The sequence below is a fragment of the Rhagoletis zephyria genome, unplaced genomic scaffold, assembly GCF_001687245.7.
Source record: "Rhagoletis zephyria isolate East Lansing unplaced genomic scaffold, Rhagoletis_zephyria_1.1 Rzeph_scaffold_06390, whole genome shotgun sequence".
NCBI lineage: Eukaryota > Metazoa > Arthropoda > Insecta > Diptera > Tephritidae > Rhagoletis > Rhagoletis zephyria.
Genome location: NW_016163473.1, coordinates 8,964 through 35,204, shown reverse-complemented (window position 1 = coordinate 35,204; position 26,241 = coordinate 8,964). Strand labels below are relative to the sequence as shown.

The following is a 26,241-nucleotide window of genomic DNA, read 5'->3' as shown; positions in this document are numbered from 1 at the left end:
ATATTGAAGCTAATTTATTCAAAATTGATGCTTGCAACAATTCTTTACCAAGAAATACGTTTATGATAAAATTTTGGAAAATGGGCGTGGCCCCGCCCACTTATGATCACTATATGTATCTCGCTAACCGTTCTAGCAATTTGTACCAAGCTCGGTATGGTTATTGTGCTTGCCACATAAAAGCAAACCGTTGAAAATTGTTGAAATCGGACTAAAATTGAGGCCGCTTTTCATATAACGGTAAATTTCAGATATGCTTGAAATTTCAATATTTCGAAATTTAAGGACGCTAATTTACTTAAAATGTATACACCCCGGCTTATCATGTAGCGGTAGCTTTCGGAAAGGTGGAAAACATATATTTAATACTTGCGCCGGGTATTTAATGTTCGGCTCCGCCCGAACTTAGACTTTCTTACTTGTTTTCATTATTATGCGGCAACACAATTTTCATAGCAGAAGTGTAGCTTTTTTGCACATTACATAATAACGCGTAATAACCCAATTTACTATAAGAGAAAATCGGTGTTCACATCACATGTGTTTGTAATACATATGCATATGATATGCAAACTTTTTTCTTGATTCTAATACATTCAATTCGTAACACATGCATTCTGTTATTTCAGCGTCTAGTTTGTAGATGCATATGCTTCACTCTAGTTTGCTTACCAACCAAACTCATGACATTCTTCTTGTTTTCTAATTTTACCCCGTTCTTCTCTCTATTTATTGCAGTTATGTTCTCTCGGCGCCAACTAAATTACTTGACACGCTGCCCGGCATACTGATGCTGACTGATTGCTTAGAGGCATGCCAGGTGAACGAATCATGCAGTGCAGTTAATTACGAGACCGGTCTCTGTGTTTTATTCAAAACTACCGCTGATATATTGCCAGGTAAGTGGGTAAGCGGATTCTGCGGCACCAACGCCGCAGCGTCGCCAACGTCATAATATTTATAAATGTGGCTTTTACATATTGTACATATGTATGTATGTATATGCATGCATTAGCATGTATGTACATAAGTGCAGCTTAGCGGTACAGCGGTATATTGTAGGCCGTCAAACTGGTATATTTGTAGCGCATTCTAGTGTGATCACTGTGCGCCCGCGAGTGCCATGCAATCGATAGTTCAAGAGAATGCGCAAAGTATTGCATTTCATCGTAGTAAAACGAAACAGAAAAAATACTGGGAAAAAACAAAAGACTCCGGTCGCGAACTCGCTTCGAAAAATCATAACAAAGTTGTTGTAAAAAATATTATTTGCTTCATTTTTCATTGGCTTTGCTTGCTTGCTTGCCGCTATGCGCCATCCGCTGCTAAACTGTAGTAAATTGATTGTGGTAAATTGTATATGCTGTGTTGTATAATCGGCGACGCTCTCAACGTGCGCGTACACACCTACTTTTTACGCATAAAATTATGTGCTGCCACTTTATGAGGCCATGCTGGTAGTAGGCAGCAAAGGCAGCGTGTAGCATGCAACAGGCAATGTGCAGCGGCCAACAACAGGTTTTGTATTTCAGCGCTGCATTCCTCCTGTACGTCAAGCCCACCTCGCCATCTCCTTGATATTGTTTTTTGTTTTTTTTTTTTCAACTGGCTTATTTGATGGACTTTTTTTTTAGCGAATATTTATTTTATTTTCACCTCGCAGTCGATACATAGGCCTAACGCACAATTTTTGCGCCTTTTTTGTCGCCGCGCCTGTTATGTAGCTGGCAGGTGCTAGTTTGTCCAGCCACCAGCCATTCGAATCTTTCGCATACACGCGCTGCCGATTTCTTAACGCCTGTTCCTTTGCAGCAAATGGGCGTGTGCGTAAGCACATTTTGCTGCTGCTGCTGCTGCTGAGGACATTGGCGCTACGCAAGTTACCGTTACAGTGCGTGCATGCGTGTCGCTAAACATTTCGTTAACTTACGTACGTACATGCGTATTTTCTTGCCTACTCAGCTATACATGTACCCGTATAGTAATGTGCATACATATGCACATATTTGTGTTGCTCATTTACATTTATGTGAGGTTTTCTTCCTTTTTTTGGCTTGCGATTTTAATTTCGCCTGCTTTCAGGTTCACTTTCGCGTTCACAGTTTCCAGTTTTCACCATTTACGCACAGAAATCCTGTTTGGGTGTGCGTCCTTGCTCGAAGGCCTGGTGCATCGATCGCGTTCAAGGTTATCGCCTGGTGGATCATGTCAAGTCGAGCCAGACTGTCTATACGCGCCGTGACTGCTTGGAATTGTGCTTGGGCGAAACCGAATTTACGTGCAGGTAAGTGTTGTGAATATACAGCTAAATATATGAGTGCCGCAGGGTGGTAAGGGCGGCCATTGATGGCTGAGAATTGAGAAGCAGCGACTGCAGCACGAAGTGGCCATGCTAGAAAATTAAAAGAGAGTTAAGTGCTCTTTTGTTTTTACAGCTGCTGCATAATTGGGTCAAATGCAACACGTTGCTAGCTCACTCTACTTAGATAAGCTCTTACAAGTGTTGAAGGGCTTTAATGCAGTTCAGTTCAGTTCATAAGAGTATAGCAACGCTAAAATAAAATTTACGTTTATATATTTCGTTGACCTGTTGCAACTTGGCTTACAAGATTTAAATTTTTTCCATCGAAGTTTGTAACTTTTGAAGATTCGAATGCTTATCATACTTATCAAACGCTTAACTCAAGTGCCGTTAATGGAAAAGTACTTCAGCAGAATTAAAATTCTAGTTAAATCAAATGTCGTTTTCACNCTGTGTTTGAACTCACCATACAGGTAAGATTTCTTCGGTTTAATTCCAAATAAGGATGATGTCAATAATTTTTTAAAGCAAAGGCTACCAAGTAGTTAGGGAGTTTATAAAATAAAAAAAAAGCCATAAATTAACTAAACAGTTACACGGTGTGCGATAACTTTTTGTTTGTGTCCGTGTGGCACAAAGTTATCGACTTTCTGCGCCATACCTACAAATGGCTTTCAGTTTCCCTTAGAATAAAATTGTACCTTTGACTGTTTCCCCTATTTTACACCACATTATGCTTCTTCATTCCAGATGTCATTCTTATGACTACAATGATACCGGCGACATGGTCTGCCGCCTCTCGCATCACAGCCGCGCCACGCTTACCGATGTGCTCGACCCCTACCTGGATGTACCCGAAGCTGCCACCTATGAACTCTCTTCCTGCTACAATGTATCTATTGAATGTCGCTCCGGCGAAATGATCACCAAAATACGCACATCAAAACTGTTCGACGGCAAGGTCTACGCCAAGGGATCACCCAAATCCTGCTCGGTGAATGTGAACAACTCACTCGAATTCGATTTCCGTATGGGCTACAATGATTTGGAGTGCAATGTACGTCAGAGCGCATATGGCCGTTACATGAACGACATTGTTATTCAACATCACGATATGATTGTAACCTCATCCGATTTGGGTCTTGCTGTTTCATGCCAATACGACCTGACCAACAAAACTGTCTCGAACGATGTTGATTTGGGTGTCACTGGTGAAATCGAATCTTCACTAAGCGAAGAGATCATTATCGACTCACCAAATGTTGTTATGAAGATCACCTCACGTGATGGCAGCGATATGAAACGCATTGCCGAGGTTGGTGACCCGTTGGCGCTACGCTTCGAAATCGTCGAACAAAACAGTCCCTATGAGATTTTCGTGCGCGAATTGGTAGCCATGGATGGCACAGACAATGCCGAGATCACGCTGATCGACGCCAACGGCTGTCCCACAGATCAATATATTATGGGCGCTATACAAAAGATGTCGCACAGCCGCAAGGTGCTCGTCTCACAATTCGATGCCTTCAAATTCCCCTCCTCAGAGGTGGTGCAATTCCGCGCGCTAGTTACACCCTGCATACCGCGCTGTGAGCCAGTGATCTGTGACAACGAGGATGCTGTTATGGGCGGCGCCGATGCAAAATCGTTAGTGTCGTACGGACGTAGACGGCGTTCGGTGGCAAATGGAACAGATGGCGGTGAGTTGAAGTTGAGGCCAAATATTGAATTGATTTGCGATTTGGAAGACTCGAATGAATTTGGAATTTTCTTTTATTCTCTAATTTTTTTTTGGACAATAACCAATTGTTAGAAATTTAATTTGCATTTGGTTTGTTTGCTTTTCTCACCAATTTTTTACAGCTGAATTCCTTTTAAGTACCATGGCGCATGCGCAACGTGAGAGACGCGATGTGAGTAGCAGTAGCAGCAATCAAAACAATCACAACGACAACAAAAGTAACAAACATGCCGCCGACGATAATATACTGCTGGTGCAATCCATTCAAATCACCGATAAGTTCGGCTTCAATCAGGAGGATGCCGATGTGTTGGGCGCCGATCATAAAGTGTACGCCGGCATTGGCGATGATGCGCTCACCTGTCTCAACGGCTATGGTAAGTATGCGATGGTTATGTCGATAAATGAATGGTATTGATGGCAAGAGTTGGATGTGGGAAAAAGGGGTGAAACGAGAAATTTATATAAAACTTTATTTTCGTTTGCTTTTTGATATTTGCAATTTTTTCGCGCATTTATTTAACCCCGCATCATTACACGCTGCATATTTTGTTATTATTTAGAAAAAAAATTTGGTATTTTTTCGAAGATTGGCTCTCACTTGATATTGTTTGTTTAGTAGTGGCTTTGGCAATATTTTACGCTTGCATATACGGCAGCACAAAGCAATGTTGCAGGCAGATTTGCATAATTGCGCGCGCAAACACAAATCATGCCGCTTCGCGCCACGCCGCGCATTGTCAATTGCTGGGCCAACGATTTGGCAAACGAATTATGAACGGGCAACAATAGTGGCCACAACCAAAAATTGCATATGCAATTGCTTTTCAACAGTGGCAAATTGCAGGGGCAAGCACGTCGACAGCCACAATGGGCTGGTATTAGCCGTGACACTAGCACTGGCACTGGCACTGGCACTGGCGGTGGCAATGGCTTTTGTGGCAGCAATAAATTGGCAACCGAAAATTTGCATTTCGCCGCGCACACGTAATTTTCGGCACATTTTCAATAGCGGCTCATTGCACGGGCAGCTGGGGCAGGTATTTCTTTTGGTAGCGCGCGACCGCGGCACCGATAATGAATCAATTACGCTAGGCAATCGCTGCTCTAAGCCGCGGTGCTTCGCTACTATGTCTAAATTATTCGAGTTTTATTGCCTGGCACGCAGTATGAGGCGACGGCGTAAGGGGCAAGAGATTATTCTGTGGTCGCGAGCAGGCAATCGCATGCATGCAGCCAACGTTCGACATACATGCTTGTGCCGCAACGCTGTTGCCCTTGTTCTTCTCTAACCTAGCTGCCTCTCCCGGTCACTGCAGCAAATATAGGTTTCTAGGTATGCGTTCAATAACCTCCGCTACAGCATGGTTGCATATACATACATACAAACATATTTTTTGCAAATATTGCATTTGCTTTGCTATAATTTTTTTCTGCCAATACTTGCTTCATTAGCAACCATAACAGTTGTTGGAATTAGTTGCACTGTTCAGCAAATCAGTTCAGTGGCATGCCTCCTCACGAGCGGGTCAGTGGTTCAATGCGCGTCACTTCAACTTTGCCACACAGGCCTTCTTCGTTCTTTTAATTTCAAAAATTTTGGTTTTTTGGATTCCACCACCGCCGCTGATTTGACTGTGCTGCTTTTTGTGTTTTTGCTCATCTCATATTGTGCGCATGCCGTTGGCAAGAATTTGCACGCCAAAGTGTCGTGACAACGTGCGCCGTGAGCCGTACAGCTAGTCGGTTGCTAGTCGCCGGCCGCCGACGGCCGACCGCGGCGCGCGCATTCACACAGCAGCCAATACAGAAGGTAATATGGTAGTGCAATACTGTTGTTCTAATTCGCTTGTTGCCAACTGCTCCAGCAGCGTTGCCAACAGAAGCGGGCAGGCGCAAATTCGCTGTTGTAACCTCTATAAAATCCATGCAACACCACCTGTTGCGCGTGCTGCTAATCTGACTACATGCTACGTACATATGTGTCTGGATATGTATGTGCTGTTTTTTTTTTTTTTTGTTATGCGCGGGCAGATTGCCGATTTGGAGCAAAAAATGTTCTACTCTTTTTTTGTTTGTAGATATGTTGCACACTTTTTTTTTTAACCACAAATTCTTTTGTTGCCCGATTTTATATGTCGCTTTGGGGAAAACCGAACATCGACTGCATGCTGCACCGCTGCGAATGTTGCTAATATTTATGATGCATATAATATACACCGCGTTTTTCTTTGTTTTTTTTTGCTTGTACTAGTTTTCATTAGTTTTTTATTTTGTTAGTTATTGTTTGCCTATTTCTTGTTCCAAAAGTGTGTCGATCCTGTGGCTATAAATATTCGTTCCTTTCTTTGCTTGCGCTGTGTTAAATACTTCGAAGAAATATATTCGTACGCTGAGTAAGTTTTTTGTGTGTGCTTTGCAAGCAATACCTGTTGGCACTTAACACCTTGTGCACCAATAAGCAGAAGGTCAAATATTATGGAGGTTAACGGGTTAATAAAGAGCATAAGACGGTGGTAATTAGTTGAGTTTGCTGAGCATTAGTTGTAAAGCCTGTGAAACAGTATAAAGAAGCTTTCTCACATTCCTTGACTAAATTTGTGAACTTAGGAAAAAGAGTAGTGAAAATGTTTTACTATTTGGATAAAAAAAAAACTGTGTTTAAACAAACATACAAACGAGTATATGAGCAACGGTTTTGGGTGTTTTTTAAACCAAAATTTTAAATGATAAAAATTTGATCTTGGAAAGCTAAACCAATATTCGAGTAGTCGAAAGATGTGGGCTATTCTACTGACCGCTCTTTTTATATTATTCGCTTAACCGTTGATTTGTGGGTAATCGAATATTTTAAGCAATACCAACCTCTCATTTTCGCGATTTTTCCTATGGATTTTTTTTAATGGTTGTTCAGTGTGGTTGGAGGAATTGTAGATATGGAACATGCTCTTTGTATGTAAGTACCTAGTGGGAATGTTAGGTAATGCAAAAATTATTTGCCTACACAGGAAAAAAACCAAGAATTGCTCTACAGCGTTGTCATACGAAAGTAATGTTTCACATGTCGTTTTACAAAACTACAAATCACAATACTAATAATAGACTACAAACAGAATCTATGAAAAGAATTAAAATAATAAAGTCCGTGCCACAGGCTTTGAACGCGTGACCAACAACACAACATACTTGAGTTAGTACTCCAACAATTTTGTTTTGTTTATGGCTTTAAAACTACACATCATCCGCTCGCCTACATTGCAATACATCTTTTAGTTCAACCGTATTTGTTAACCTTTTCTTGTTCAAAAAAGGTAATGCATTCCCATTTTCCCACTGGGCATATCGACACCTGAATCGAAGATCGACTTATATCGGCAGCGGCTTCCGCGATAGGTCGCTATTCCACTCAGGTGTCGATATATATTTCATATCTGTATTTTTCAGTTGTCAAGAAATTTCAATCAAAGTTCAGCTACTGAAATTCGATTTTCTACAATACTCAATTAGTCGAAGCAAAGCAACTATTTGAATAGTCAAAAGCTGGCGACTAGTCGAATACCAATAATCAACTAATAAGCATGTGAATGATCGGTTAATCGGGTAGTCGAAAATGTAGTCGGATAATTTTACGAGCCGTAATTAGAACAATGTTTTTTAAGCCCGTCGAGATTTTTTTATTGGTGAAATCAAAATTTTAGCAATTTGCATGAAAACCCAAAAATTAATTAATGTAGAACTGAATTTTTACTTATAAAATAATAGTATTAGTTAAAAAACTAGCTATAAAAAGACTAAGTAAACCAAAAAAAAAAACGTATGTAATATCGAATTAATGCGCCTTATTTGCTAAGAAAATATTTTTTATCAGTTTTCTCAGCTTTAATTTCCAAATTACATAAATTTTTCTGATTTGCTTAGTCTCTTTATGGGTAGTTTTACCTAATACTATTTCTTTTTAAGTTAAAATTTTAAAATATGTAAGTCACCAATAAAAAAAATTCTCGACGTGCTAGAAAAATAAAACAAAATATATATTTTAATTTATCATACTTAGACATTAAAAAAAAATAGCATAATTGTTGAAGCGAGGAAATTAAAGTTAAATTTCGCAGTCCTATGTATTTAGTATCAGCACACAAACTGAGAGTTGGGACTTCGAGAGCCAAGTGAGATCCTTTGGCCACCCACGTTCCACTCCCCGCCAGAAAGACCTAGCAGTAGCACGTGTCTTGTGTTTTGTCTCGTATTCGTTAACCTAGTATTAGGCCCATCTGCCCAAGAGTAGTCCACATGCATTTAGAGGTACTACCATTCCCTATTTTCTTGTTGAGTAAGACGCGAGGGCGTCAGAACGGGCCAGCTCATCCGAAATGCAGTATGCTCAAACAGCACAGACGTGATCGAAGAAAGGTCAGCCATTCGCAATTTGCTTTGACCGGACCTGGTCATACAAAGTTCCTATAAAAAAATTTGAGGTTCCCTACGCTTCAGTTGAGCCAGCCAATTGCCTCCGGACAAAGGCTCCATCTTTTACCTAGTTTTTCTCTCTGCAACAGTATATAGAAGCCAACAATTGATAGAAAAGTTGGGTGTGCTGTCTGCTACTGCCTAGTGAAGGAGATGTGTTCGTCTTATTAGAAGTTATAGTAGACTTGTAGTACTACTCTAAGCAGACCACTTAGTCAAGAGGTGCAAGTAACTTTGGATCAGATCGCAAATGATATTCAGAGATTGACCCTCTTTAAAAGGGCCACTACATCTGGGTTAAAAATTCCTAAAACCTCCTCTCTTTAGCTTGTATAGCAGGTTGGTCACAGCTACAATTCGCGAAGATGTGAGAGGTGTGACTCTTTACCGTACCACTGCTTACCTTACGCTGAATGAGTAGACTTAATTCGGTCTCGAAACCAACTTAAAAAGGTATCATCCTCCTTGATACAAACAAAGGTAGCAATATTGGAGTTTTTAGAGTATAAAATGAATCCACATCTTCACGAGACTGTGAACTTTAGATCCATCCAAACTCCTATAAAATCCAACGAAATTGACATCGACCGAATCAATTTTCCACAGAAATATTAACGTACCGATAGAAAGAAAAACTTACTAGAGCTAGCTGTCAGAAATTAATATTCTAAGAGAAAATAAAAACCGAACCAAATGGATTTGCCACCCATATTTGCATCGGTTAGACAAACTACAACAAACAGCCAAGAAAGTTACAAAAAAAAAACAAATACTCAACAGAAAATTAAAATCACAGTAAATCATAGAATCTAAACATAAAACCAGTAAAAGTCAAACAAGAACCTGACAAGCGCTTCCAAATTAAATAGAATAAACAGAATATTAATAAAAAGAATTTATGATGAAAGCAACCGCATACATATACCTCTATACATACATACATACTTATGGTGCACATTTGCTCTAAGAACCTGCTTACATTTGGTAATGCAAGAGAATCATAAGACAAATATTTACATACATTAGCATGCAGTAGAGAAATTAAAAAATATAAATGTTAGCAAATAAATAAATTGTAAGCAAACAAGTTTAAATCATGCGGCACGACCACGACCAATGCAGCTGCCACCAAATGTAGCCAGTAATGGACAGCCGCGCAATGACAGCAAAGCTGCCGCGTAAAATCAAAACGAAAATAAAACAAAAATGCAGAAAGCGTTTAGAGCAGCACAGAAAAAGCTGGCATGGCAAGCAGCTGCGGCTACGCACAGAATGTGTACGTGCAAGTGCGCCTCAGTGACACACAAAATGCGCGTACGACCGCCAAAATAAGTGAAATTTTGTGCCGTGGCAAGAACGAAAGCCGGTCGGTCAGCTGCAGGCAGACCAGACGACAACAAGTGGCAGAAAGTTGAACATATGTATTTATTTTTCAAATTTCCAACAAATTCGTTTCACTATTTGACCATTCGTCTACGCTTGTCTTCGCTTCAAAACCTAATGACCGCCTGCGAACGCTGAGCATCAAAATCCAGCAACTCATCCTCAAATGCCAAATAGAAACACTTTAATTCGTTTTGCCAGCTAAATAATGGAAAACAATAAAAGTTCCCGCATACTTCATACAATGAAAAATTGTACCGCTTAATCGAGTTTCCAAACGCTGCTGAACGCCTATACAACATGCCGCACAAGAGCAACGCCAACTGACTAGTCTCAAGAATTGCTTGAAGCCCCGTTGAAGGTTGGCGGGCGCATCAGTCAGTTAGTTGGTGAGTAAGTGCGTTGAAATGGAATTAGATTTGTGTCTAAATATGAAGCGTAGATTATCTGCCTGCACCTTCCTACTTTTCGTTACAATCTGCAGCGCGCCCAATCGCCACTGCAGTTTTTTTCGGTCACTATCTATGTATGTACGTGTATTCGTCAGCAGACTGAGCAGGGCGTCACAGCCATAGTGACAGCCACTTTCTCCACTTTTCTTTTATGGCCACTGCTGCAGCGCGTAATTTCGTACTTTTTTATGTCGCATACAGCAATCGATTTGGTATTTGACGGTAACAAGTGTGCTGAGGCTGTCAACAGCACCAACCTAATGTTTTGAGTTCTCAGCGATGCTCCGTTGGCCACAATGTTGCTCACAACGCATGCGTGTGCGCTTATATTACATTGCCTAAGTATGCGCTGTTTTCGTTGCTTTTCTGGTATTGCAAGCGCATTTTGGCTTAGTTTTTGGTCAGCGACGATAGAATTGCATTTTTTGAGTATATATGGACACCCAAACCAACAAGTGCGGCAGCAGTGAAATGCTTAGAAACAACAATGGCAGCTCACACTAAGAAGCAAGCATTTTTGCTAACTTTTGGTCATTCATTAATGGCATTGTTGGCTTCATTTTACTTGCGCTTGCGATTGTGCTTGTGCTTATGTGTGTTTGTTGCAGGCTGGCAATGCCTAATACTTAGATACTCTTGACAATTGTGTGCGGTTGAGCCTCAATTACATACACTGCTGTCAGTTGTCTCATCATATTGAGGGCGTCCCAGTTAAGATTCTTTGCATTTTTTGTGAAGAGTGTTAAATATGGCGATGGGTGGCGAAAATTGTGAAGCTTAAAATCAAGAAAGTGTATTCTCCACTAACAAGTGAAAGAATAGCAAATGCAAATAATTCGTGGTACTTTTTTTTTGAAAGTGATAAAACATAAATTCTAGAAAAATTTTACAAAAATTTATGAAAAATTGAGGGCTTGAAGGCAAGAAATAGAGAACTTTTAGCATACAAATTTTGATTCATAAAACTCGTTTTCGAACTAAATCTTTGGCAATTTAAAATCTAGGCAAATAATATCCACAAATATTGGAAAAGTGCCCTAAGCGTTATGTACCTCTGAAGCTTTTTAAGCTCTCTTTATTATTCGAATGGACGTACGCAGGAAGTTTTCTCTGGGCGTCACTTTTAAAAAGCTCAAAGTGCACAGCGTCGAGGCTGCCAAACTCATGCTCATATGCACTTTCATATTTTAATTGGAATACTTAATACAAGTACCGGGTGGTGACGACTTAAATGAGCTTTAAAAATTCATGGCATTACTATAAGTACTACATTTTTTTGTACATAAAAGGCCAATCCACGATACATTTTGAATAGATGAAAATCTTACTCTTCCCATTAAAACATGTCTACAGAAACAAAGAAATACATAAGTGACCGGCTTAACAACCTTTCAGCTTGAAGCTTATAACAAATAAATAAAATAATAATTTTACCCACCTAAACTGAACTTTATCGCAAACAAAATTTAAAATCTTACTATGATTTTAATTTATGCAGTCGAGATCTGAGCATTTAATACATTCCCATGATAAGTTCTACAAAGCTTTCCATACATTTTATCTAAACGAAGCTTTGAGAAAAGCTCTCAGCGGTTGCCCCTCCGCAGGCAATAACAAACCTCAAAGAAAAAGCTGTTCATAAAAAACGATTTGCCATTCGTAGTCAACGTAAAATTGTGAGGCATTCCATCAGGACACCATAATCTGAAGGAGAATCTCAGCTAAGCATTTAGCAAAGTTGTAATCGTCCAAATATTACAATACTATTAATTACAGTGCCCCCAATCAGATGAAGAGAATTTTTAAAAGGCTGTTATTGTTTTATGTTCCTTTGTGCTTACTGTTGTTTTTTATGGAATCAATCGCGCTTTCGCTTTTTTATTTAAAATTTTTCTATACCGAACCTAGAAACTATAAACTATATTTTTAGTGTTTCACCTGCAATGTTTTTTATTCCCTAAAAATATAAATCACACCGATTTTGAACTTAAATTATTCAAATCCTTCCGATAGATAGAATTCGTTGGGACTCTCTTTTGCGAGAGAAAGCGGGTACATATAGCCCTAAAACTTCCTCGTTAGTAAGCTTGAGCATTAGCCTTCTGAATTTATAGCCATGCTACTCCACTGTATATACTATATATATTAACTAGCACCCACATTTACAAAAACAAAAAAATTGATTCATGAATCGAAAATTTGTTTGAAAATCTGCTTCATAAAGCTCTTTGAATCTACTTTATTCTTTATCAATGGAGTCAAAAGAGTTTTGGCAGTGAAAGGCGCCGGGTATTTGCTAGTAAAAGTAAGCTTAAAAAATTTTATAAAATCATTTCCACGGGAAATATTTTGTTAATGAGAATAAGTTATTTGTATGAGCCACAGAAATGCAACTATTGTCTAGAATGCTTGATAAATTTTCTGTAAAATTAATTATCCCGGATATTTAATAGACAATTTAGAAAAGTGAGTAGTTCGGCAGTAAGAAATATACAATTTTAATAAGAGTGTTATTCAAACCAAATAGCAAGCTAATAGATTTTAATACCACATATTATTATACAATAAAAATTTATGTAAATTTCTTTCAAAGTCAGCTAAATAATTGAAAAAGTAAAGCATATCAAAATTTTAATTGTTTAACTACACCAAATAAATGTTAAAATTTATGTGAAAAAAGTTGTAAACGAAAAATGAATTTAGGAGCAACAGACGATATAACCAGAAAGCTTTCAGCATACAAATCCATGCACATGAGGGTGGTAAAAAAATAATAAGTCAGAATTTTAATGCCCCTGGTTTTTTTTTATTTTGAAATCAAAAAATATTTAGAGGTCACTCAAAGTTTTCCATGTACTCTTTTGTCTTGGGAAAAAACCAGTCTTCGTAGAAATGTTATAAAACTCTTGAAAATCAATATTTTTCGATTGGAAGACTTTGTTTCTCTTCACGAGACTTCTAATAACAATATTTTTATAAAGCCCTAAAAACCTCAAAAAATAGGTTGGACCACCCTGATGTACATACATATGTATTTGGGAATGCATGCAATTAAAAATAAATAAAATAATTTCCAACTCTTAAATTTTGCTTTGAAATGCATTTAAAAATTTCCCCAGTCAATGTTTGTTATTATGAAATAATCCCTTTTAAGCCTCACAAACACGTTCACTTTGATTTTCTATGTACATAAGCAAATATGAAATAAAATAAAAATTTATAGTGATTAAAATGTATATTTTTCTTACCAATAAAGTAATTCCTCGCATTAACCATTTCCTGATGTTTTTCCCCTTTCTCTCTTTCTTGCTCTGCTCTGAACAGGTCTAATCGTAGCCGGCGCGATTTTCCTCTTGGCTCAATTCACTATCTACATCATCTGGAAGACTGTACAGAAACGCTCGAAGAAGGAACGCTACTTGTATCAGCATGATTCTTCAGCGGCTGGCGCTGTCAATTATGGCGCTCCACCGATGGTCTATGGACAAGCGGCTGTCGCTCATTGCGGCGGCGTTACTGTAGCTTCGCACTCAGCTAGCAGCAATGCAAGCGATACGCTGGGCAAGCTCTACGATAGCGGCATGACGGGACGTTATGGACAGCAATATTGAAAGTAATTGAACGCTTGATTGCTTAATTGGCTGGTGGAAGAAATAAAAAAGTATTCTACAAAATTAAACTAAATACTATAACAAATTGACAGTGAAAACTATACAGACGTAAACACAAACAATTAAAGCACCGCCACATAGAGAAACAAGTAAAGACACCCATACACGCATACACACAAAATTCACAAGATTTTCGAGGCTTAGGCGTTAGTTGTCCTTATTTATAATAGGTTTCGTTTTTTACTTTAATACGTAACGAAATTTAGCAAACAAAAACTGCAGCAAAATATACGAAGCGTAAGGCCTATGCGCTGCCGCGTATTTTTTTTTTATCCAGTAGTATAGTATGCAAAATAGTATAGTTTTATACGAAAGCAAAAATATTAAAATCTTTTACTTTTCTTACTTTGAAAAAGGGATTATCTAATCAGAACAATGAAGTCAAAAGAAAAATTTCAGTTATCATTTGATTGCTTTCATTTAGCAAATTCTATGGATATTTCGATATTAGTAAACATTTAGCCTAGCTTAGCTCTTAGAAAATAACTAAATATATTTTATTTAAATTAGTATTAGTAAAGGAGGGTGCAAATAATTTGACTATATGTAGTAAAATGCCGCTTCTAACGGTGATTTTAGTCGGCCGATAGTAAACCAACTGACCCTCAATTAACTAGCGACTATTTTTTTTTTTTAATGAAGTAGACTATACTAAAAACTAATGAACCGTTTGACTGAAGACTATACATATACATACATATATATAAACAAAATCTACGAGGTAGTTGGCTGCAGTCGTAAAGTCGTAAGCTAAAATTACTGTTTAGGACTGCGCATTATGTGAGTAAAGTTAGAGAGAAAATTGCTAAAATAATTTCTATGCTAACGACAGACATAAAAAATGAAAAATTTAGTTAAACGCAAACTAGTTAAGTTAATAATTCATCCAAAAGTGCATATAAAAATATTTATGAGCTATTAAATATTAAAATAAAACTAAAAATAAAAACATAAAATCCTATTACACTAAACCGTTAACAAGCTAGCTTGTAACTTTTCATATTTATTTACTTTATATTTGTGCTGTAAAACTGCACAAACAAAAATACGCCAACGGCAAAACCCACAACTGCACTACCACATGAGTATGTATGTATGACTGTATGTACATGAGGTCGGGTCATCTTTTAATTTTTTACTATGCGCTTATAGGAAAGGAGTTATCTACATGTAATGCTAACTAAATTTTCCGAAAAAAACATTGGTCTAAAATCACTTTGAAGTACGCCAAATTGCTAAAATAGGTTTCGAGGAAAGTGTGAAAATTTTCACTGTTGTGCCCTCTGATGGAAGTTTTAAGATACAGATAAATACAGACATGGATTCCTCATATCAAAAACCCTCATAGCATTTTTTAAAGAAAATTTAAGCTCTTCTTTACGACACTACAGCAAAATGCTAAGAAGCATATTTTCGCAATTGGGCAAACTTCAAATTGATTTTAGACCCATGTTTTCTCCGGAAAATTTTCTTAGAATTACGCGTGGCATCGTTCTGTGCTATACGCGCATAGCCGAAAAAAATCCCAAACAAATTGACCCGCCCTAATGTACATACAAAGGCATGAATATACCCTGCATTGAAGTAGATTAACTAGTGTCAGTAGATTAACTAGTGTCAGCTGATGCGAATGCTGACTAGTTCATTCAATGGAAAGAGGTCATACAGAGGCTGACTGGCTGGTCTACTTTGAACAGCTAAATATCAATTAATCGGTATTTGTCCGTATGGTGACTATGACTTATCGGGAAGACTTCTGCTTTGTTTCTGAGATTCCTGGCTCGAGTTTGCTCAGAGCCATGCTTCTGCAATACACCGCCGACCCTTGTGACTTTTTTAGCAGCGTGAACAAAACAAAAATTGTATTTCATTAGCTGATGATACAGGGAAACTATTTAAAAAAGTGGCCTAAGCTATGACGAAGGCTTACTAGTATGTCAACTGTTCGATACTGTTGCAAAGCCTGATAACTGGCATCTCCTAAAATAATGCCATGTTAAAAAGTCCCGTTATTAACATGGAAAAACCTAGAAGACAAACTAATTAAGGCGCAAAGCGAAGTTAGGAACTAACGCTTTCACTGCGCTTACAAATTTGAATGCACAATGCGCTCGNTAACACAAAAAAATACATGTCATGCCAATGCATATCCGTTGGCTCCAAATATGATAATAAATTTGCCTAAAAGAATTTTTACAGCTCATAAACATAACTTCTAAAACTATTTATTTATTTACATATTTATATAGACCACGACTGTATGAACTACTTAAGACGAAAAAAAGTACTACACTTTATTTTTTGTTTACTATTTATTCAAACGCTCCAGCACAAAGACATATACACGCTCAGAATGAACACCTGAACACCGTGAATGCATAAGGTGGTGCTCTGTAGTTAGATATTTTTAAACGATTATTATTATTATTATTTTAGCAAAGGCAACGTAAAACTGCACTTTGTGAAGCTTAGATAATAGATTGGAGAAGAAGTAGTAATAATAAAGCAAAATACACAATTAAAAGAATCAAAAGTCTATACAACGTTGCAATAACTTAAATGGATCCATTTGATTTTTTGTGAAATTGCTTAGTTGAATTGCTTAAAAATATTATGAATATTAAAATATTTAACGAAAGCATTGATTAAATATAATATTTAGCTTTAGTCTTTTTTATACGAATTGTACTGATTAAGTCTATGAAACCAATAAAGTGAAATACATATTTATATAAATTTAATATCTAGTGTCGTTTATTATTAAAAAAGTGCATTATTTTAATATATTCAAGTGAGTGGGGAAACTCCGAAACATGTTTGTAGCCAAGCAAAATTTAATAAGGAAAGGTAATACATAAAATTGGAAAAAAATTTACCTCTCATTCCCTAGAGGTGTAAACCTCTCTCTAATCTAAAACGGAACATAAATTGGAGGAACTGTATTGAGCTGAATCTAAAGCGCACTGAAAAAAAAGAAGAAAAATCAACCAACATTTGGTTTAAATTGCCAAATTCAAACTTGAAAAGGAAACAAAAATTCCTTTGTTTTTTTTTAATCTAACAACGCCGTGGTTGATATTTTCATGGTAATATTAACCACACTTTTGTTTACATTAAATCAATTTTTGGTTGTCGATTTGGTCGCTTGATGCGTTTCTAATTCGGATATAAAAACGAGAAAATGTTTATTATTACAGATTCCCCCAAAGAGTATTTGGGGAGTGTTGCTGTTGCTGACAGTCCTTGGCCAGAAATAAATTTTCGTAATTAAAACAAACAAAACAGAAAAAAAAACTTATGTATTGCCGCTGACGGCATTCGAGTCCGAACTTGCTGTAAGCTAACAAATAACAGCAAGCATCTGTGCACGTTTAAAGTGCAGTTACGTAAAAACGGAGAATACGTCAGCTGACACGATCCAACTTATGAGATCTGCGTGTTAACAAAAACTCACCACCGCATGACCGTGAGACGTAGACGTTGCTTCTCTCTCTCTCTCTCTCTCNGAAATATTGTCCGAAATAGTCGTGGCGAATGAGAACAAGGCTAGAAGACCAACCGTTTAGCTACAAAAAAATAAGGTTCGATACTACTTTTTGCGTTGACTTCAGCCATACCAAAATTATTTGGCACAAATAAAAACAAAGCCAATAAAAAGGAAAATATTTTGCCGATTATAAAAGTACTGATGCAAATTTATGGATAGTTTAAATGCCTTCATATGTTCTTATTTTGCCTTTTATTCGATATGCTGAGTTATGTTTAGTGATATAATTTAACCAACTTTGGTAGAAATCGATAAAGTGTTTACCGGTGTCACGCCCAATTCCTAAAAGTCTATAGGACTCTTACTTATTGTTAAGGGATCGATGTAGTTATTAACTTTTGAGTAAATTAGCGTCCTCAGTTGTTGAAATATCGGAGTTTTCATATTTCTGAAACTTACCGTTATACTGGAAGCGGGTGTAATTTAAAGTCCGATTTGAATAATTTTTTCACGAATTTCTTTTCCGTACTAAGGGTGATAAATGTACCGATTTTGTGGTCGTAAGTGTAAATTACCGTTATATGGGAGGTGGGCGTGGTTATTTCTCAATTTCAACAGATGCCTTAGCTAGGCCTTAGGCATGGCTCGTACCGAGTTTGGCAAGGATTGGTGAAGCGGCTACTGAGATACAGCATTTCATCGTAAGTGGGCGGAATCACGCCCATTTTTCACCCAAAATCTACTTCACATACTAATCTTCAATCAATTTGTATCCAATATTTACTGAAATATCGTAGTGTTTGCATTTTTTTGAAAATATCCTTATATGGTAAGTGGGCATGGTTACAGTCCGATATCGCCCATTTGCCATACCAACCTACCTTGGGTAAATGGAAACCCGCATACCAAATTTCGTTGAGATATCTAAATTTTTGCTCGAGTTAGCGTGTACACGGACAGACGCATGGACGGACATACAGGCGGACAGACGGATGGATAGACATGGTATTCCGAGATTACTCTATCGGGTACAATTGGACACTAATTATTCGCAACTAGTCTCGCAACTAGTCTTATACGGGTACCACGCGAAGGAGATCAATTAGTTTTGACTCATCCCTTGTGGATATAATTGGAAATCAATTAGTCCCCCGACTCATCTCTATTAACGATTTAAAGATATGTACGCATTTAGTCAATAAAATTTCATGTGCGGCGTTGGTACATAGAGAGAGTATTCGCCTAACATAACTGAGAACACCGCAGCTGGCGAAAATTTTTTTTTTTATTTTTTAAAAGTGATTAGTCGCTTTTTATACCCGTTCGCGTATAAGGGGAACAATTAGTCCCTTCTTAGGACATGCTCGAACAAATGCGAGCAGTTCATTCCATATAAAGAGATCAAAAGTGGTATTAGTCGTCTGTTCCTTTGCGATTGCTCCCGGAGTCGTCCCGGATTAGTCGTATTTTTTGCAGGGTCCTTACAGCATGAAGTACAAACGCAAACTGACCGGCTGCTAGCGGCGCTCATAAGTTCGGTATGTGAAAGCCGAGTAGCTCCCGGAGACTCGAGGTTTGTGAGTAGTGTTTAATTACAAACTTCAAAATGTTAACATATTTGCATAAAGTGTATAGAAGGACAAACAAAATTCCTCCAATTCCTCAAAACGACACTTCTACAGAGAATTTGTTGGCATATGCCATATTTAGAGCATTGGTGCATTAGTGCTCTCAGGCCAGTAGGAGTTCTTAGTGTAAATCCGTTGAACGTTAATTCCTCGAGTTTGTTAAGCTTCCGAAGCAAAGACTTAAAGAATTCTTACATGTAGATAGAAGTATTCCTCTTTATAAAATTAGCCTCTCAAGTAGGACCTATGGGCGGGAAGAATCTACTCTACTGAACAAATATGTAGGACCGAAACGCAAAAATTACCAAATTGAATACCCACCACATTACCAAATTTGATAAAGAAAAAAATTTCCATTGGGTCTTGCCTCGGATGAGATTCCCTTCTATTTATGAAGACCTCGGTACTCGTATCTAGAAACAAGTAATTTTTAAGCAAAAAACAAAACCGACTTTAATTCTCATATAAAAATTTAGGAGTACCATCAACTTCTTCACAATTCAACGACCGGATTGAAACCTAATTAGTATGGACCACCTCTAAAGAACCACCTTTCCTTTAAAAAATTATAGAAATTGGTTAACGTGGATCAAATTTATGCGGTATCACACATAAAAAAAATGTTTGAAGTCATGACATCATATCAAAATTGTGCTTCGGGGTTTCAATGCCAAGAAGGGAAGGAAGGAATCTTTGTCGGAAAATTAAGCCTCCCTTACGAAACGTCCGGTAAAGGACTGAAGCTTATCGACTTCAACGGGGCCCGAAACGTGGTATTATGTAGTTTTAGACACCAGCATAAAAAGATCTATCAAGCTACATGGCTGTTTCCATATCGAAAGAAAAGAAACCAAATTGACCATGTTGTGATAAACGTAAGGTTAGTTTCCAGTATTTCAGAGGAACGTGCACTCCGAGGCCAAAACGCCGACTCGGACCACCATTCACACACCTGCTCTCAGAGAGCACTCTTCAACAAACCGACGTACGCGAGCAGTGCATTTTCGGCTCATTAAGTACCGCCGCCGAAGAAGTAGTTGGATTTCAGCGAGCCCGAAAGCACAACTGGTACGATGAGGTATGTCAAGAAGCCACAGAGAAAAAAGACGCCTCCTATAGGGCCACGCTGAGATCGTGCGCAACCGTAGCTATGTGGCACCGCTGCAGGGAACTGAAGAGGGAAGCGGGACGTATTTTCCACAATAAGAAGAGAAAGGCCGAAATACGGGAGTTCGATAAGCTTGAAATTATGGCCGACAAAACAAAACTCCCGAAAATGTGATCAGAGGGTTAGGCGACTAACGGAAGGATTCAAGACAAGGGCAAACTTCTGTAAGAAAAACCAAGATGATCTAATGACCGATTTTGAGAGCATACTTAAATTATAGAGGGAAGAAGAAGGCTTCCTCTGTGAGGGGAGTCCCAGGTGGGGCAGACTTGGCTTCACTTTGCGTTTCCAATTTGTGTCAGTTGGCACCGAAGAGCAAGTATTGACGTGTTTTATTAGAATCGGTCAGAATTGCTTATGTTTACAGCACCAATCAAGAAGAAAAAGAAAAAAAATGTTCTTCACTTTGCACAGTGCATAAAACTGCAAATGCGCCAAAAAGTAATCCGCCAAAACAGGTTAAAATGTAAAAAATTACAAATTTATTGGATTTATACGCGGTGGCGCCTTACAGTATTTCCGACTTTTCAGTATAAGTAATGACGAACGAAAATAAAAATTTAATTTTAAGGCTACAACAGGTTTCTGGTGGTTCCCCTGTGTAGTTTTAGAACATTCTTATTAGACAAATATATTTTTTGCAGTCAGTCCAATCAAAATTTAGTCAATTGTATAGTAACATTTTACACAAACTTATTAGCTTTGTTCAAAGTACCTAAATCTCACTTCACTAATCAATTTAATCAACAAAAGGGCAAACTTTATGAAGATAATATGTATATGTATATTTGCAATTGAAATCAGGTTACAACTACACATTTAGATACACTCATGTGTACATTTATGAGTGTGCGTAAATTATTACTCTACATAGCTATTAAAATTGAATTAATCAAAGCAGCAATGTGCCACACCTCCGGCAGCGATAAACGCTGATGATAAAATATTTAAAATGCAGTTTTCACTAATTGAATGCGTGACAGCATGGAGATGATGTTGTATGACTGCCAACGAGCGATCGTATTTGCATAAAGCATAATCAAAGGTGAGCAGCACACAATCTAGATTAGTTGCAGTGAAGAATGCGTGCAGCATTCATGAAAATATGCTATACAAACATACATATACATATACATATACGCAGTTTGCACGCATGCAGACGACTACGCATGCGCTAAAGTCTAGTCAAGTGAGTGCCAATGGCCAAGTCAACTGCATGCGAACATGTGTATGTAGGGATGTTCATGACTGAACGTTGGGATATTGTCACCAGTTCTATGCTATGCGTATGCTAACTGCTTGCGTTCTTGTAAGCGCCAATTTATAAATCCATGTGGGCTTTAATGGGCGTGTTCTTTTAATTAATTGCCGTGCAGACGCCAAATTCGTTTGGCTGGATTTGCGTACGCAACGCAGTATGGTGCCACGGGGCGGTACATCATGCTACTATTGCCTTAATAGCTTCATTAAGCCATGAAATTGCTTTTATATTGGTTTGTTTGCTATATGTGTATGCATTAGGGCGAGTCAATTTGTATGGGATAATTTTTCCTCTATATGCGTATATTTAGAATAAAAGGATTCTACGTGTAATTCTAAGCAAATTTGCCGAAGAAACCATGGGTCTAAAATTAATTCGAAGTTTACCAAATTAGTGTCCTAAAGAAGTGCTTAAATTTTGCAAAAAAACATGAGGGACTTTGTGGTATGAGGGATTAATTTCTGCAATTATCTTTTTCGTAAAAATCCAATAGAGGGCGCAACAGTGAAAACCTTCCCATTTTCTTCAAAGCCTATTTTCGTAATTTGACAGACTCCAAATTAATTTTGGACCCACGATTTCTTCTGCTAATTTGCTTAGAATTACAAGTAGAATCCTCCGATGCTTTAGTCAAACAAAATTGACCCGCCCTAATATACACACGCATATGTATGTATGCACATTTTTATAGATGTACTTCAGCGCTTATTTATGTATTATTCATGCTCAAATTTACCATTCTTCGCACTTCAACGCAAAATTTTGCTACTAAATGATTAATGGCCCCACAGCGTAAACTCTGCTTAAAACCTGAGCCAACTCGTATTTTTTTTTTTTTTTGTTATTAATTTTGGGCTATTTCACGCTTGCTGCTCCTGTTACGCTATAGTGTTTTGATGATGTGCGAACACAGCTAAGACATTGCCAGTGAAGCAAGCCAAGACGTCTTCTCTACACGTTGTTGCTCTTTCTGTTGATGTTGGCGTTGGTATGGTTGTTTATCTTGAACATATTCAAACATTTTATTGGCACGCAAATATAAAGAAAGCCAATAAAAAGTTTACACAAACAATAACGTACGTAACCGTGGCGTTAAACAGCTATTAAAAGCTTAAGCTATTATTTTGTTTCTTGTTTGTTTGCATTCGCTTCTGGTTGATGGCGCCTTGTTGTCATAATTAAATTAACACCTTCTTCGCTTGCTTGCCAATGTCGGTTTTGGTTTTTGTGTGAAGCTTCTTTCGCTTTAGGAGTGGATATTATTTGATAACCAGAATTTTAGGAGATTTTAGTTTGTTAATTTCTATGGGTATTTCCTTTATTTAAGCTAAAATTATTAGTGTTCTGCTAGTGGTTGCCTGCATGTGTGGTTTATTATCAGCAACGAAAATTATATAAACTTAATGTACGGTTACAATTACTTTATAGAAACTAGACAATATTTAACAACAAAAGTAAGCTAAAATCTTATATATACATATTAGATAATTTCAGGAGTTAGAAGCTCTTCTCTCTGCAAGACTTTCATGAGGTTAAAAGGCCTTTTACTCTACATTCCTCTCTTTTTTGTATGGAGTGGCACAAATTGAAGGGCTTCTACTACGAAGGTGAGAACAAAACTGTAGAGAACGTTCTCAAAGGTGAATTGTATGAAAATAAAACCCCGTAAAATATCAAAATGGAAACAAAAGTCTCCGTAACATTTTGGCAAAGAACACAATGGAAACGAAATTCTAAGGAATTTTCTCTAGAAGAACTATTTGGGAACTAAAGTCTCAGTAACTTTTATTCTAATCTTCTATGAATGGAAGAATGGAAGGGATAACAAAATGTTTCTCATAGCGTTCCATTAGTTTGAAATTTTTTAATATTGAATTAATGAACAAATAACTAAAAGGTAATTATGCGAGTTAAGTCAACGAAAGACTTAAGACACGAACTTTTCTTGCTCGTCACGTCAGAATACTGCTGTATTAGGTTTATTTGGGTCCCGGGTCACAGCGACATTGCGGGAAACTGCGTGGTTGACGAATTTTCTAGGAAAGGTACCAGCGAAACTTTACCGCTGGATAAAGAGCGGCCTTAAGTGCCATTGATCACTTGTGGGACACTCTTGGATAGATGGGCCTCATGTCAGCTCAGCAAGCGCTAGTAGAAAACCAAGCCATGCGTGATTGCTAGGTCCTTCCGGCTGAAGGTGGACAGGGGTTGGTCGAGGGCACTCCTCACAAACCCACAGCTCTCCCTTTTAGTGGGGGTTTTAACGGGTCACTGTCGAATCGGTGTTCATGCAGTAAGGCTGAACATACTACCGGACCTCGTATGTCGCATTTGCCTGGAAGATAACGAGGTGGAAAGTTAAGTATGAGTAAGTATGAAACATTTTTTTTTATGAATAATAAAAACTGATGTCATTGATTTTGTTTTGAACTAAACTTTCTAACAGCCAGTTTCACGAAAGCAATTTAAGTAACAAATTATTTTTTATTTGAATTTAATATAGAAACAGACAAAAAAACATTCTTACTTAAATTGCTTTCATGAAACCGGCAGGAAATCTATTAAATCCTCACAAAACTTTGTGCGAAGTAGATCCCCAATATGTAGATCTGAAAGTTTATTTCGATACTTTGGTTTTATAATCTTCATTATGGAAATGCTGCAATATGGGGTTCCGAACATGGCATAGAATTTAAATATTTTATTTTTTAGTTTCTGATATTTTTTTCACTGTATATCAAACATTCTTCTTTTCCGAAACTTGTTTCGGAAAATTAAAGCTTATCCTCCAATTCATGCTTAAACATATTTATTTTCGCATAAATACGGGCATTAACACCTCACTAACCAACAGTCGTGAACAGGGTTGCCACTTTGGTAAATTATTACCAAAATTGATAAAAAAAATTTTGGTTGGTGAAAGAGTAAATTTTTTCTCATTTTGGTAGATTTTTGGTAAAATATTTTATTTAAAAACAAATAAAGTTTAGTTCCCATTTTATTTTCCGTAGTTAACTTTATATTATAAATTTCTTTCCAAAAGTGTATTCTACTTTATTGCATTAATTTTCGAACGCTTTAATGTACATACGTATGTATATCGATAAAATTCGAACATATCGTGCTCCATTCAAAACTCATTTAACTGGAATCATGAGCAGCTTTTTATAGCCTAATATTTTAAATGATTCTTTAAGTAAGAATAAAAAATGAGCAGCCATGTAATACATGCTATGATTGTTCACAAAGAATGAGTAAAAGGTCACCACAGAAAACCGGTGGAATTTTTTTTTTTTATCAACGGAAATTTTTAGCTGCACATTGTTGGTTAAACTAAAATTGCATAGGCTATAAAGCTGCATAACCGAAATTGTTCTAAAAAGTTCGGAATTTTGAATTGAAATAAAAATGCCAAGCAGTTGTTTGAGTGCCTGTATTTGTCTACAATAATTATTATAATATTATATATTAATATTATAAGTTATAACTCTAGTTGAATTTTTTTAAAATGATCAAATTTCCCTGTTGCTTTTAGAACTGTCACTTTCGCTTTTGGTTGAAGAAAACCGAGAAGATGCCGTTAATATCATCTCAAATACCATATCATTAGTTAAATAAAAAATTTCCTTAAAAAACAATTTTAATCTTCTCTGAAATAACTTAAAAATTAGAACAAAACTATAGTTTTTATTAAAATATCTAAAAAAGTTATTGGTAGAAATTTTCAGTATTTGGTAAATTTTTTTCATGGATGGTAAGTATTTTTTTTCCTCAGTGGCAACTCTGGTCGTGAATAAATTGATTCGCTTGCTTCTTTGCTGATATTTCTGAGTGCAAAAAAAAAAGTTGGTATGTACTTGTGGGAGAATTGGCGTGAGTAACTAAAAGTTTGCTCCTTAAGTCTTTCGTTTGAAGAAATCCCCTTATACATAATGGGCCATATGAATAAAAAATAAGCAATTGCTTTTTCTTAAATATCAGACATTTTACTCGATTTATTCAAACAAAATTGAAGTAAACGGTATGAAATTTTAAGAAAAAGCATTTTCTTAGTTTTTATTCATACGGCCCAATATGTACGTTGTACAACAAAAGAAGTTATTTAGTCAGATTTCACGATATGTAGCATTTCAAAGTTTATAAGTGCTTATCAGCTTGCAACTATTGACGCCGAAAACTTGATATATCTATGCTAAATATGAAGCAAGATACATTCATATATGTTAACTAGGTGGCCTACGAATTGCGGAAGAAAAGATTAGCTAAAGTTTTTTTTATCGAATTACGGCGATATTAAAAACCAAAACGCTTCTACAATTATTTTTTTAAAGTAAAGGTCTTACCTCATACTAATTTGGGTTAGATCCTATCATTAGATCATGAAGAAATTAACGATAATCTTAATTTTTTTATATGAGAATATAAGTCGGTTTTGTTTTTTGCTTAAAAATTACTTGTATTAGTAACTTTTCGCTTGACTTCAAAACGTACATTTCTCAACTACAAAGAAGAGTTTGAACTACTTATGTACGATTCCTTGTAACAAGCCTTTAACACGTTGGTAATTATTTTGCTTAGTTTCAGCGAGTTAGAACAAAAGTCAAAGTGATATATAAATAGTATTATATTCGCTTAAATTATCTGTAAAATTTATGCATATGATATACATACTTACTATAGA

General features: G+C 37.0%; 2 protein-coding genes across 2 annotated transcripts in view; both read left to right on the top strand.

Annotated features, from left to right (window-relative positions):
• LOC108373120 (uncharacterized) overlaps positions 1-15,492 on the top strand; it is a 16,603-nt gene extending 1,111 nt beyond the window's left edge. The window contains exons 2-4 of the mRNA XM_017628964.1: positions 3,053-4,002; positions 4,166-4,420; positions 13,670-15,492. Of these exons, the coding sequence (XP_017484453.1) occupies positions 3,087-4,002; positions 4,166-4,420; positions 13,670-13,956 (1,458 nt within the window). The 5' untranslated portion in view covers positions 3,053-3,086 and the 3' untranslated portion in view covers positions 13,957-15,492. The remainder of the gene's footprint in view (positions 1-3,052; positions 4,003-4,165; positions 4,421-13,669) is intronic.
• On the top strand, positions 739-21,626 carry LOC108373119 (uncharacterized; the record flags this gene model as incomplete). The annotated part of the gene is made up of 4 exons (XM_017628963.1): positions 739-899; positions 2,083-2,284; positions 20,263-20,265; positions 21,614-21,626. Coding segments are annotated over 4 exons (379 nt in total), but the record flags the coding sequence as incomplete, so codon positions are not given.
• Between the last annotated feature and the right edge of the window lie 4,615 nt (positions 21,627-26,241).